The sequence below is a fragment of the Lupinus angustifolius genome, unplaced genomic scaffold (genome assembly GCF_001865875.1).
Source record: "Lupinus angustifolius cultivar Tanjil unplaced genomic scaffold, LupAngTanjil_v1.0 Scaffold_262_3, whole genome shotgun sequence".
In the NCBI taxonomy this organism is placed as follows: Eukaryota; Viridiplantae; Streptophyta; class Magnoliopsida; order Fabales; family Fabaceae; genus Lupinus; species Lupinus angustifolius.
The window spans coordinates 3,888-18,708 of NW_017727441.1; the positions used below are offsets into that span (position 1 = coordinate 3,888).

General features: G+C 34.8%; 2 protein-coding genes, 1 long non-coding RNA gene and 1 pseudogene across 4 annotated transcripts in view; 3 read left to right on the top strand and 1 right to left on the bottom strand.

The window, feature by feature from the left end:
* Positions 1–1,067: 1,067 nt before the first annotated feature.
* On the bottom strand, positions 1,068–5,439 carry LOC109340826. Of its 2 annotated transcripts, XR_002106845.1 has the most exons (3): positions 5,309–5,439; positions 3,830–4,179; positions 1,078–1,385 (listed from the first exon to the last, which is right to left on the bottom strand). XR_002106845.1 is itself a non-coding variant. In XM_019578576.1 (2 exons), the coding sequence occupies exons 1-2, from the start codon at positions 3,256–3,258 to the stop codon at positions 1,077–1,079; spliced, it is 393 nt and encodes a 130-aa protein (XP_019434121.1). In that variant the 5' UTR covers positions 3,259–3,812; the 3' UTR covers positions 1,068–1,076. The 2 variants fall into 2 exon arrangements, 1 of the variants encoding a protein (XP_019434121.1); XM_019578576.1 differs by lacking the exons at positions 3,830–4,179; positions 5,309–5,439 and adding an exon at positions 3,175–3,812 and having other exon boundaries at positions 1,068–1,385.
* Positions 4,186–4,745, top strand: LOC109340827. The gene is made up of 2 exons (XR_002106846.1): positions 4,186–4,595; positions 4,658–4,745. It is a non-coding gene; the product is annotated as an uncharacterized LOC109340827 (long non-coding RNA).
* A 2,397-nt stretch (positions 5,440–7,836) lies between the features above and the next one.
* Positions 7,837–8,766, top strand: LOC109340828 (annotated as a pseudogene).
* A 1,992-nt stretch (positions 8,767–10,758) lies between these two features.
* Positions 10,759–14,821, top strand: part of LOC109340830 (DEAD-box ATP-dependent RNA helicase 13) — a 9,478-nt gene continuing 5,415 nt past the window's right edge. The window contains exons 1-4 of the mRNA XM_019578577.1: positions 10,759–11,286; positions 11,755–11,933; positions 12,022–12,216; positions 13,868–14,044. Coding sequence (XP_019434122.1) covers positions 10,836–11,286; positions 11,755–11,933; positions 12,022–12,216; positions 13,868–14,044 — 1,002 coding nt within the window. The 5' untranslated portion in view covers positions 10,759–10,835. The remainder of the gene's footprint in view (positions 11,287–11,754; positions 11,934–12,021; positions 12,217–13,867; positions 14,045–14,821) is intronic.

Here is a 14,821-nt window from a genome sequence, read left to right on the forward strand (position 1 = left end):
CATAGTGCAGCAGGGATGACCCCCTTCAGGGCACTATATGGCAGGGATCCTCCTATGTTGATAAAAGCTGGGGCAATACCATCTAAGGTTGAAGAAGTCAATCAGTTGTTACAAGCAAGGGATGAGTTGCTGGTAGAGCTTAAAACTAACTTGGCTAAAGCACAGAATTTGATGAAACAAGGGGCTGATAAACATAGAAGAAGAATGGATCTTGCAGTAGGAGAATGGGTTTTCCTCAAATTGCAGCCTTATAAGTTGAAGTCCTTGGCTACTAGACCATGTGCTAAGCTAGCACCTAGGTACTATGGACCATATCAAATCCTACAGAAGAGGGGGGAAGTGGCTTATCAGCTAGATTTGCCTGCTGGTTCTAAAGTTCACCCTGTCTTCCATGTGTCTCTGCTCAAGAAGGCCCTTAAGCCTCATCAGCAGCCTCAACCCTTACCACCTATGTTGAATGAAGAGTGGGTCTTAGAGGCAAGTCCAGAGGATATTGTGGATTGCAGGCAGAATAAGCAAGGTGAGCTGGAAGTACTAACTACTTGGCAGCATCTTCCTCAGCATGACAACACTTGGGAGTCAGCTACTGTGTTACAGGACACCTTCCCTCATTTCCAACTTGAGGACAAGTTAAAAAGTTTAGGGGAGGGTAGTGATAGGGATAAGGCTAAGGGTAGGGGTAGACCCGAAATTACTCAAGTGTATAAGAGGGGTAAGAGGAAGGTTTGGTTGTTAAATAACTAACCTTGGCTCTGTTTCCCTGGGTAGTTAGTTGTTAGACCCTAGTAGCTACCTATAAATAGAAGGAGGGGCTTTAGAATAGTTAGTTAAGAATTTGGGAAGAATAACTGATTGAGGAATCAGTTAGACAAGGATCGTGGGATCCTTCTCCTTTGTAATTCACTACCATACTCTTGTATTCTTCTATCTCTAATAAAATTCATAGAACCCTATCACGAATTCTATACTCGTGAGTTAGGGGCATTTCTTTTCATCCCTGTTTCTTTCTTTCTTACGTACTGGATACCAGTGTTTATCAAAATCATTTGACACTTACACCAAGCACCCTTAAAAGATTAGGCATGCACCGTGCTAGAAATTTCACAAATTTTTTTGGAAATTTCAAGCCTGATAAGAACAGTATATTCAGTTAATGATCCAGGAAGAATGAGTTTCACAAAATTAAGAATATCACATCTTTTATATGATCCACAATCAAATTGTGAAGTATGAACATATTCACTACTAATCAAAGCTTTGTCAATCTCAGAGTTCAAACTCACCGGTTCATAGATGGAAAGTTTGTTTCTCATAGCATACTTCACATAGTGCATGAGTCCAAAATAGGAATCAAACTGCTGTCCAGTAGCTGGACAGTAAAACAACTGCAACAACAACAAAATTCCAAAGTCACTGAATGTAGACATTCATAACAGAATACAGTGGTAGAGATTATTCACAAATTCATTTCCTTTCTTTTTAATGGGAGCATTTTTATTTTGGATAAAAACTTTGATTAATAATGTTAATTTGCTTTGCAGTTTTGTTTGCACATTGATTAACCCAGCGGAGTTTGATGTTGCTTTGTACATCGAGATTAATGGTTTTATTATTTATCTAAACTTTGGTGTTTCAATTACATTGACAAATCAAACATGATAGAGAAAAGGAAGCAAAACTGTAAATGATAAAGCTAACAAAGGGAGCCTCAGACCTGTAATTTATAAGCCTTCCTAATCTGCACTATGTTCTAGTGATGCTTCACTAACAAAAAAATAGCATGCTAATTTACCATTTTCCTTTTCTCCTAATCTAAATAGGGTACATCACTACACTCTGCAATATGAAAAGCTTATACACTGATTCAAAACACATTCAATTTTATCCCAAAACAAGGGGAGGTGCAGTTGTATCTACCACATGTAGCAAGCAAGTTCACATTAATTCATTGAGCGTGGTTTAAAGACGGTCATTACTTATTTGGGCCTGCTTTCATGAATAAAGGCAAACAGAAGAATCGAGAAAGGAAACTTTCATGCGCTTCTATTTACCACAAGATATGGCATCAAAAAGCTAAACTATCTATATCATGGATAAGAGGAATTTTTGGATAGAACTTTGTTACAACCACAGATCAACAAGTTATTCCACTTCCATGATGATTCTAACACAATAAAATTTAATTGCAGCTTCATGTCTGTTGCTGTGTTTAATTCAACCATCATCTCAAATGCAATGCCAATGATTAGTTATACACTATTCTTTTGGTGAAAGATTTGACACTCAACACTTTTTGTGTGAGTAACTTTTCATATTTTGTTTGTACTAGGCCAATGCAATATGCTGCTGAATTAAAGGTAGACAAGCGTATAGACAGGAGAAATTGGAAAACAGAGGATGATTCTCTAAACCAAGAACTATACTGATTAGTTGAAGCATATTATTATATGCACCGAAACAACCCTACACAAAAACTATTAGGGCATAACATGACAGGGTATGTTATAGAGACAGTGATAGACTACACTCAGGGAGTATGGGGGCAACCACAACCTAGGACAACTTAGTTAGTAATAGTATCAAACCACAAGTTATTGCTCAATGCATTTTCATCCCATGCCTCTAATCCATACAGCACCAGAGTTCAAAGACTTAGGCTATTAAACCATTATGAACTTTGCGATAGAAAAAAGGAACCATACTACCAGTTCCCAGTCGCATAGCGTCATTCTAGCATCTATTATGACATGTACAAGAAAATATTATAAGTAACGTGAGAAGAAATCTAGTGTTCTTTTATGAACAAGAAAATCGAAATGGAAAGCAAATTTTGGCCTGGCTAAATTAATCCTAAATTGCTAGGTATTTTCGATCGAAACAAGAGGAAATCATAAATTTTAGCATTTAATTAGTAGATATGATATTAAATCATCAATTCAAAAGGCAGAATGAAATTGGCAACACAATCTGCATTTACAAACTGAAATCAATTGAACAATCACCCTCAAAAGATACTCGCCACATGATGAACACTAATGAAAGTGCAAATTTTGATCGCCCTTACTACAATTCAATTATTCCACCACAAAATGTAATAACAAACAACAATCAAACCTTATTCCCACTAGGTTGGAATAAAATAAAATAAATAATCTAAAGGAGATTATTAAGTACCGATTTGGAACCACTCTTTTCCACTAAAGGTTTTGAAGCCCATCCAGTAGGAATAGGGCCTGCTTCTTCTCTCTTAGGTGCCATTGGAAAAGCAGACTTTCTCTAGGAAATACTGTGAAGGTTTCTTCCTTCTTCCACTTTTCTTGCGCAGCTTTTTTTATCTAGGTTTGTGATATAAGCACGGCGGCAAAAGGATAAAGATTGCATAAATAAAAGATGCATCCAAAACCACGTGTTCCTATTCTTTGCACGTGGATGAATTGATGTCAATTCAGGGAAAAACGTTACCAAGAAAGTCATATTACCATTTATGTGAACAATTCACTTATACTCCTACCTACCAAGCACAATTGAGGCATAGATTCTTTTGAAATTAATGATACAAAAAATAAAATTTGTGTAGCAAACATAAAATGAGCGGGAAAAAAATCTCAAATAGCAAGAAAAGACAAATAAACCCCAATGTCACAATGATGCCACGCAAGCTCCTACTTTATTGATTAAAGTAAACAATTTAGAATGAAATATCAAACTATCAAAGCAATCAAATCCCTTGATCAAGAATGTGATATTTGGATCAAACAATTACCACTAGGCCAAAAGCTATAACTATTAATCAGGGTGAAACTTTATTTCTTGGGGAATAAACACTTACCTTGTTGAGGTTTGGCTTTGTTGCACTAGGCTCAAATGTTACAATCCCCAATATCACTCTTCCGGGGAGGTAAATGTAATAATGCCTTAAATGAGGTTGGTGTAATATTTGAAATGCGGTGGCACTCAATGTAATGAAGCCAAGCCTCAGAGGAGGTTAGTATAACTTTCCCATACTTCTTTATTGTGGCTGCATATAACCCGCATTTTTTACTTGCCGCAACAAGCCACAAAGGCTTCACAAAGTGCATCTACAAACTGGCAGATAAAGTTGTCGAGCACCTGTACGTGTACTCATGCACACAATGAGTGTAAGGGGGATTTATGGCCTCCCATAAAATCAACATATACCTACAAACAAGCAAAGGTGTATCAAATTAATCCGTAAGAGACCTCTTCACAGCAACCCAATAAAATATGTCATATTAATGTAGGACCTGTTTCAAAATGGTGGTGAAAAATTAAAATAAGAAAGAAAAATGCAAGAATCTGTTTTACTTTTGGAATAAATGAAGTTGTAAGCAAAACTAAGTTCAGGTTTGTATTTGGAATAGACATAGCATAACAAACTATTGTTTCTTGGAGAGAGTAAAAAAAACTTATAAGCCAGTTAGTAATAAATATTGATACTCTCATTTGATGAAAATGATTTACTAATGAAATACAGATTCAGCCTCAAAATAAGTACATATTTGCTTAATGATAAACAGTTGAAAATACAGAGCTTGATGAAAAAGTTAACAATAGAAGAGGATTCACACAGGGATGTTGTAAGTTTTACTATGTATGCCCTATATACTGCTTTTGGGCAACCCTCTCAACAACTAAGAGATCCATTGTGGGGCAAGCATGTGGCTCACCCCCATTTGGCATATACTCTATACAATTATATGTATATATATATATAGTATGTTTTATGAAAAAATACACATTTACTAACGAACTGCATAGAAAGGGGTATCCCACACCAGAACTGGTACTGCGTACCATATAACTATGATTCGTCCATGGATTCACCCTTCATCTGGGGTGCAATCCATTTCCAGTGTGACCAACCCCATTTAGGGCATTCACCCCTCCTTTTGCTAATTAATATCCAATTCCAAACTCAACATAACCAACACAAAAATCCATTCTCACTCACACAACCAAGCCCCTGGTGTATGGTATCCAAATAGAGTGTAATATCTATGTACTATCGGAATAAAGATTTATAGACAGCTAGTACATTATTCAACATTCATTTGTATTACTTTTTTGAAGAGTCAATGTACAAAAGTAACACAATGTCATACATTTTGTTCTCATCCAAATATCATATTCCTAGAGTATACAAGCATTACCACATGAATATTATGGTTTAAGAACCAGAAAAAGTGAACAAGTGTAATGAAAATGGATAATTGTTAAAATAAAATGAATAAGAATATCGGTGGCAAACACTCATCAATTGAGGATAGAAACAAAGATTGTTGTATACCTGTATCGTATGCCCATGAAACAGGGAATGATTGAATGAAACCACCCAAGTGCGTCTGGGTGAACTTGCATGGCATCACAAGCACCAAAATCAGATTCAGAGGCACCATTGTTAATTTGCGAAGAGATTTTGATTTTTTTTAAGTGGGTCTGTTTCTTTTTATAGAGTAGAAAAAACATAAACATTGAGACCATTTTGCCCTTGGAAATATTACGGTATACCAATCTCGTGAAAATGAAATTTTGGTAACTAGTAGACACACTTATACTACTAACATGATTGCTGGTATAGAAGCTACCAAGTATATTGGTTAAGTGAATAAGAATACTCTCTAATATGGAACTTCTTATTTCAAATTTTGTTTTCAATGATAAAAAAATAATTTCATTATAATAAAAATAATAAATATGCTATCGGTTGAATTTTCTTTCATTTTTTGAATCACTTTTCTCTCAAATATCAAATAGAATACTTATTTTGATTAAGGTGACGCATAATTTAATATATTCCATATTATAAATCCAAAATTAGAGACACATTGTATCACAATATGTACAATTGAGTGAGATGTTGGATAGAAGAAGCACAACTCTTATTATTTATAAACATTAGTGTTTTCTCTACCCATATCGAAGGTTGTAGGCTCACACTGTTTTTCACTTTGCCATAGTAAATAACTTTCTAGTTCCCACTATTTATGGTTTCTTGTCCATTGCTCCACAGTAGCTTTTCATTTTCTCTCTTGGAAAGAGAGAACATTTCAATTCTTTTGATTCCAATTTTTTTGTGTGCTTCATTTTCCAATCATTACTTATTAGCTTCTTCCTCTAATTCCTCTATGACTCACTTAATTGTGATGGCAGGTTCTTGGGAAAGACAAGCCTATGGGGGAATTTGTGCTTACTTGACATGTTTAATTGGAATGGAGATATCCTCTAATACTGAAATATAAGGTTAAAAAATTTATAAATTTAAAAATTATTTAATTCAAAAATAATTAAAATTTTGAATTGTATCACATGTCAATATCTCTACTAGGTAGCGAAGAAGATGGACACTATCTAATTCATGCTATGTATTTGACGCATGCATTATCGCTGTATTTATAAAACTAACCATTTTAATGTCTACTCTTTAATCAAAGATTCAAGACCCTTTGTGTCCTCAATCATGGTCATCAAAAGTTTAGCCACCAAAATTTTTCCTTTTCTTTTAATAGTCATTTGAGTACTTTTTATCCTCATATAATCTTATCTTCTTCTTGAGCTGGGTGGGTATCCACTTATTCCAATCATAGCCATCAATTTTATGGACATCTAATGATTTAGATTCAAATCATTGGATTTCACTAAATTAATGACTAAGATGAGGATTTCCCTAAAAAACTTACTCTTAGAGTAAGTGGATTCCTCCTCCTCTCATCTATTCATGTTGCTCTTATTTTTTAGGTAAGTCCCCCAGCTAACACATCTATAGACATCACTAGATTGGTTCAAACAGTAAGAATTAATCAAGTTTCATCTAAAGATGGTGTGAGATTAATGCTTACAGATGAAGCTAAACAATGAGGCAACAAAGATGTCAAATAAGGCTTCCTTGTTAGCATAGTGTAATGGCCTATCCATCAAACTGAAAGTGTTCTCTTAATGCATTTTGATTGTTATAAAATAGATTTAGGTAAATTCTTCAAAAAGTCAAGTTAAGCCATTAATCATTTGTCATTCATCATTTTCCTCCAAGTCCAACAAGTTGGTTTGGATTCCTCCAAAAGTTTTTAGATGTTCATTTTATGAGAATAATCTGTCAGTGTACTGATGTACTTTTTGTTCACGTATTTTTGCCTGTATGATTTTCTCTTTTGTACAATGATAAATCAATATGGTTGATCCATATCATTGAGATTAGACAAAGCTTTATATTGAATATTGACTATCTAACACAACCTTCATCTTTATCCGGACTTAGGACCGGCTATGTATAGTGCTAACATAGGCGGTTTTGTAAAATGATAGATGATTAATGATATTTTCATACTATTTTCTCACAATCCTTTTCACACCTATTATATATCATTACTAATCATTTACCCATTATTATTTCCAAAGCAAAAGTCAATTATAGTATGGGGAAAAAAGATGCAAAAATGTCATTTTTCTAGACTAACATTTCATAGATGCCAATATGGTCAAATAAATGAACTTTGTGGTCAGGATTAAACGAGAGGAATCTTTTCTGAATAAGATTCTTCATAAAAGAAGATAGGGCTATCCAATAAGAACCTGTGGTCAGAATTAGGCCATGAAATATTTTCTTTTCAGACATCACCCCTCCTCTCACCAATGATGTCAGTTTCCATTACTCTACCAACAAAGTGTTTATCTAGTTGTATAAGGTCCTACTAGATCTCAAAAAATATCAAAAGTTTGATTCCTAACATTTATTGAGAGACACTTATGCACGCCGAAAAGAGATGAGTTAATCATAAGGTAAGGGGATAAGTACTAAAAAAAGTGTCCAAATATTCCAATTTAGTGAATTTACTAAACATTTAAGAATGCCTCCATTTGTTGCTGTCCATAGCCTGCATGGCTCTCTTCTTAGATCCCAATTCCTACGGCAAGATAACCTCAATAATCATCTCCACCATTACAATAAACCTTCCGCCATTCACTCCAAACCAAACTACAAAGTAGTGCAACCATGTGCCAAATTCGACATGCTGCAAATCCTAGGAGGCAGAGGACTCTGCAATGGAGAAGAAGGTCTTCAAAAGGAGCTACACAAGCAACTTGGTGAAGTTGAGAAGTCATCATCAGCAGAAGAAAGTGAAAAGGATAAAGAAAAAGAAAACTCAGGTGGATCAACACTTTCTACTGAAAGTGTTGCAGAAGATGGTTTTGACAAAGAACTTATGGGATTAACTGGAGGGTTCCCAGGAGGTGAGAAAGGTTTGAAAAAATTCATTGAGGAAAACCCACCTCCCAAAAAAAGTGAAGGAAACAAAAGCTTGAATCTTTCACTGACAAAGAAGCCAAAAGCACCAGAATAGTCTCTGTTACTGCCAGGTATGACTGCTATTGTGAAGAACCAGAATAGTTCAAAGAATCACAGATGGAAAGGCAGGGTTCTGTTTGAAGGAGGGAATTGAGACAGGTTGATCACGTTCCGGTTCGAAGAATTGGAGCACTGGGAAAAGGCCCTCCAATGAAGAACCCAAGTCATGTGTGCTTGAACAATCTTGAACAGAATTGCTATGTTTCCTTTTGAGATGAGACTCATGAGAGTAATGGATATAAGGGGTAGCCAGAAGTGAACACAAAGGTTGAATAAGTTTAATTAAAAGGTAGTACTTTGTGCTGATCCTGTAAAGTTATGTAAGAATAAATTTGATGGTGCATAAGTTTAGTCTTATTTTATGTGTTATATCTACAGAGATGTTCATGTATTGTCCTATTCCATAATCAATTGTAGAACTACTATCACTCGAAAAGAATTAACATGGTTTTCTATTTCCATCTTGTTGAAATAGGGTATCCTCACTTTTTGGGTAAGAAACTAATCCATTTCACAGTTATCGCTCCTTGTTCTATTTCAATCTTGTGATTATTCCATTATTGGCAAGTGACAATTAGAATAACTATGTTGCTCTTAGTAATATTAAAGAATCAAATGGGACTGGACCATCAAAGGTATGATATTGATTTATTGAAAATAATTTTCCCATTGCAGAAGTAGTTTTATTAGAAGCAGCCATCCAAAAAAACATATTTCCTAGTTCCTGCAAAAATGGCAAACCACATGAAGCTAAGAGCTCTGATAGCAAGCGAAAATGGCTCCAGTGGAGTTGGGGAGCAGTGAGCTCTTCAAGCTCAATTCAAATAGATGAAAGGGTTGAGAGAATTGAAAGCAAATGAAGAAATTGTGTGGAGAAAATGAATGAATGAAAAGTTACATATATAATGAATGAATGAAAAGTTACATATTATACAAGTAACTTGCTAGCTTAGGCCTTCAACTCCCGGATGCTTACATGTTTGGACCTTTGTGCCTACTGAGGCATCTCAAATCTTAGACATGTATCTCTCCCACGTTCCCTAATTGCTTTGTTTTATTTTCGATGTCCAAAAAAAGTAACTAGCTAGCTTCTTAAATAACTTCTTATCCAACATTCTAATCCCACGTGGAGCTTATTTTGCTTCTAATACATGCATACACTGTGTTATTATCAAAACTTGTGGTGCAATGCTTCTAGTACAAGTCTCTACCGCTTGCAAGTGTTCCATTTGCTACTCTGCCTTTGTGGCTGCTTGGATTTGCTTGCTTGCCTTGCTTTTCTATTCATGTGCGTTGTCTTGGCTAATAGTTCCTTGAAAAGAATTGTTGATTTGCACTAATTGTTTGTATATAAAACTTGAGCCTCGGAAGCATAATTTAACTTAGCTTATAGCTTCACATGCCAAACTTGATGTGAAAGACTCTTTTAAGTTTCCATGTAATGAGAAAGAGGCTCCATACACATAATAGATTGTCAGAGCACATGTAATATATACAAATAAAGATTTTGTTTATATCCAAGTTAAGTTACAATAGTTACACTCAATATCATACATTCATTTTCTTAAATACAATCGACCAAATGGGTTAAACTTAAAAGTTATTTAAAATTTCTCTTTTTCTCTCTTATCAATTATTTTACTCACCCTTATGGTCCATTGAATTTAAGAAAATGAATGACTGAGATTTAGTGTAATCAGTGTAACTTAACTTGGTATATATAAGTTAACTTGGTATATATAAGGCTGAATTTCTTAATTCTAATAATATATATCCCTTATATATATATATATGACTATACTTTTTCTTAATTCTAATAATATGTAATTCAAATTAAGGAATATTATTAATATTGTTAATAACATTGAATTTAATAGTCTCATATCGTTTTTTCAAAATTATAATTCATTAAAAATATAGGTTCATATTTGCTTCTCATTTAATTAATGATTTGTCTTTAAAATCAATTATTTTAAGAATATGTTGATGAAATTAATTAATATGTATAAAATTTGAACAGAATCATATGAAAGGGGAAATACGTCTAGTAATCAACATAATAAACTTCTACTTTCCAAAGGTGCAGAAAAATCTAAATAATACAAGAATTAATATTTTTTCATTATTTTTTGTTTATTATAAAATTTATTAATAAAAATAATTGATTTGTATAATTTTACTAAAACTCAAAGAATGTGAGTGTAATATACTTTTGTAATAATTACAAGATGCATTAATTATAGAGTAAAACTTTATATTATTATCAAATAATTAAATTACGAAATATTAAAAATACATGCGCCCGATGCTTTAAGTAGTTATTAATAAAGGAAAAGGTGGACTTCGCCTGACCCGGCCCAACCCAATTTTAATAGTAAACATAACACACTCGGGTTCGTTTTTGAAGAGACGCTAAAATACACTTCCAGTTCCAAACTAAACTCGCCGCAAGTGAGTGTTGTTGTTATTAGCCATGGGAGAAGAAGAAGCAACAACAGCAACATTTTCAGAGCGTCGCCATAGAAAATCGAAGAGGAAGTTCTCTAAGGTAAGAGATTCTGAACAATTAGATCGTCTTGAATCTCTTCCATGGAACTCTTCTATTTCTCAAGACGAACACGATGACCCGTTTTCTATGATTGTTGGTTCTAATGAAGTTGAAGGAGGTGGTTTTCTCTCACTAGAGGAGATTGACGAGGCTGAATACGGTTTAGATATTCCTGAACCTGAATATATTCAAAGGAATAAGAAGCTGAAAGAGGACACAGATCTGAATAATAAAAAGAGTGACGGTGGCGATGTGAAAGTAGAAACGGTTACAGATGAGGGAAATAAGTCTAACGAAAGTAAGAAGAAAAAGAAGAAGAAGACGAAGAAGAAGAAGGAAGTTAGTGAAAACCTAAAAGTTGAGCAGACAGATGCTGGTAATTGCTTGTTTCATTATTATTCCAGTAATTATATTTCTGTAAATATTTGCAGCGAAGTAGAAATGTGAAGCTTGAATTTGTTTGTTAGAAGATGAAATAAGAGTAGAAATAAAATATTTTGTATTCATAATTCCTTGCATAAACAACTCCTAAGTTATAGTTGGTATTCTCTAGGTAATATACTTGTACACTGTGTATATCGGAGATATTAACGTTACATCTATGTAGCTCGATGCCGAGTATTGACTCATTCAAATTATTGATCCCAACTCCGAAGTTGAGCTTTGTTTAGCTAGACAAACAACTTTGATCCAATATTTTTCAAGTCAAACTCGATTCGCTATTCGTGAATAACTGAACTCCTTTACACCCTTATCATGATGTATAAGCTTATAGATGTTAAGTTCTTAGTTAATTATTGAAAGTAGAAAGACACATTCATCTAATTGCAACATCTGCTTCTAGGTCTAGATACCAATGTGGAGAATGACATTGGAGAAGGGGAAATTGATGAAACTGAATTTTATGCATGGAATGAGCTGAGACTTCATCCTCTGCTATTGAAAGCAGTATGCAAGCTTGGCTTTAAGGAACCAACACCAATACAGAAAGCTTGTATTCCAGCTGCTGCTCATCAAGGGAAGGTTGTTAAAAGTTTTTCTTCTCTTTCTGTGTCAGTTTGATTCTGAAGATTAGCTTTTTAATTATTATTCTTATATGTTTGTTCCATAGGATGTTATTGGGGCCGCTGAGACAGGATCAGGTAAAACACTTGCATTTGGTTTGCCCATTTTGCAACGCCTTTTGGAGGAGCGAGACAAGGCTGCAAACTTGTTTGAAGAAATGGGTGAAGAGACAGAAAGATATGCTCCTACAGGCCTTCTGAGGGCTCTTATTATTGCTCCAACTAGAGAACTTGCACTCCAGGTAGGCTTTTTCTTCATTTCAGTATTTGGAGCTGTTAAGGTGATTGATAGGACTGGTATCAAATCAGAATGTAGAAACAGAAAATAGAAGAAGAATAGATGCAAGATCAATGTGATCTTGACCAGTAACTTGTATTATTGCTGAAAATGTGTATACAATGATGAAGAACTCCTTCCACAAGAGAGTAACTTCCCTAACTGATTTCCTAAATCAGTTCCCAATTACAACTTTTCCAAAAACTCCCTCTTACAAGCTTTCCCTCCTCTATTTATACAACTAATACACTAATCTAACTAACTAGTAAGGGTATTCTAGGAATTCCCTCTTTATTTAATTCAAACAACTCCTAACAACTAACCTCTTTTCTACTACCCTATGCCAACCCTATCAGTGATGCTTATATATCTCTGTTTTATACTACATATTATAGTTAATAGTATAAAAATGTGGGAACTTCATACTGTGTATTTGGTTTTATGCCAGTTAAAATCTTTGTTTAGCTTAGGCACTATTATTATACATGAGAGGGGATAGCTGGGATGGGATTTTCTTCTGTTGTTTCTCGCAGCTGATAATCGATTTCCTAAGCTTTTATAGCAACATGTAGGAGTAGTTGGACATGGTTATTTAATAGAATAATTACAGAAATGACTAGATGAGCCTGCTAATCACTGTTACATAATGTACAGAATCTTGTTTCAGTCAGAGAATAATGGTGTTGAATACTCAATTCAGTGCTCAAATGAAAATTTTCAGCACTGGAAATGATCCAGTGATGTTTGTAATAAAGTGGAAGAGTGCTGAAAACATTCAGCACCTTTGCGTCAGTCAGTGTATTTGCCTTCATTACCTCAACGAAGAGTGAGAGCAACCACAATTGAGAATAACATCTACCTTTTTCCCCACAATAGCAAACATCATTCTTATTTGGGTCCCACAACCTATCCAACACTTCTGTATTCATGCCCAATTTTCGTTCTCTCTCCTCACATTCTCTTGGCCAATAATTGTTCTTATTCAAGGACAAAATTCACAAAATAAGAATGCCACAATGGATAACATAGTAAGAATGTTCTTATTATGTTAAGAACAACCTCAAGAACAACTACTATGGTTGCTCTAAACATGCCTAATTTTTTATAGGAGACTGTAACAAGTTTTCTGAGGACATTGTTTAAGGATTCAAAAAATAGAAACTTCACATTGGAAAGTAATGTATGTAATATTTTGAAAATCTTAAAGTTATGGTTTCCAGTGTAAAAATTGTATTCCTCGAGTTCATAAACAAAGCTTTTAGGTTTCTTGTTAGCAGGACCATTTTTATATGCTGTTTTATCAATTAATCAATGTCATATTGTTGAAATTGTTAGATTGACAATGTCATCCTAGCAAAACGTTAGTTTCCTTCAATATTGAATTCCTTTATTTTAATGTGGTTTTCTGTAGTTCTATTCACTGTTTTACTCATGTTAAATGCCGTTGTCATGCCTACCATTTTTCATCATGACATGGAAATAATCATGCCACCTGTGTAAACTTGTGGAATATGATTAATGGGAATAAATCTTTATGGTTAACTTGCTTCCAGGAACCCAGTATAAATGATAAAAGTGATTGATTTTATTACTTGGTTCTGTAATTTCTTTTTCAGGTCACTGATCATCTCAAAGCAGTTGCGAAGCATATTAATGTCAGGGTGACACCTATAGTTGGGGGGATTTTAGCTGAAAAGCAGGAGAGACTTTTAAAAGCAAAACCCGAGATTGTTGTCGGGACTCCAGGGAGGTTATGGGAACTTATGTCATCTGGTGAAAAACATCTGGCCGAGGTAATTGCTAATGCTACTCATTATGACATTTATGCATCATTGAATTTATATAAATGAGTATTGAATAACAATTTTAATGAATAATTGCCCATTACAATAATGCCAAGGGAAAAACTTAGCCCGCTTATTTGTAAAAAAAAGCCAAGAGAAAAGAAGACTAAAGAGCGTCAAAATCATGGATTATTAACAATTCTTAATATGACTGTGCAATGCTGTGTTACATGGGCATGTGCATTTGCTCCCCGAATCTGCACCCAGTGCGAATCACGTATTGGTACGGAGGGTTCGTGTTTGTGGTTTGTCGTGGCCAAAACAGTGTCATTTTGACAAATCTCATCTCTGATCTCTCATACAAACTAACCGTAACCCTGGTGAAGGCCCTCCTCCATCACGACTCCATTGAAGGACCTGCGCTGATCCATCGTGAATCCATTGAACGACGAAGGCCGGAACTCGGTTGAAGCCCTACCCTACTCCACCATGACTCCCTTGACAGTTTTTCAGGCAACAACAGTTCGTGTGATGGGAGAGGAGGGATATTGTGGCTGCTTCATGGTGATGATGAGTGAACAGCAGTGATTTTTTTTGGTGAACATGAACAGCGGTGGTGATGTGAGAGTCATGGATGGCGCAACAGAGAGAGGGAGGGGGCCATTTTCTTTCCTTTAAACAGTGGTGTGTGGAATTTAGGAATTAGGCTTTTACTTCTGTTATGTTTTACTATCATGTAAATATGTTTTTTAATCTCTGTCTCTCTCTCTCTCTCTCTCTCTCTAT

Coding starts and splice junctions, on each gene's coding strand:
- LOC109340826 (XM_019578576.1), bottom strand. CDS start 3,258: ATGGCACCTAAGAGAGAAGAAGCAGGCCCTATTCCTACTGGATGGGCT. Junction 1,386..3,174: donor AAAAGAGTGGTTCCAAATCG/GTACTTAATAAT, acceptor TTGTTGTTGCAG/TTGTTTTACTGTCCAGCTAC.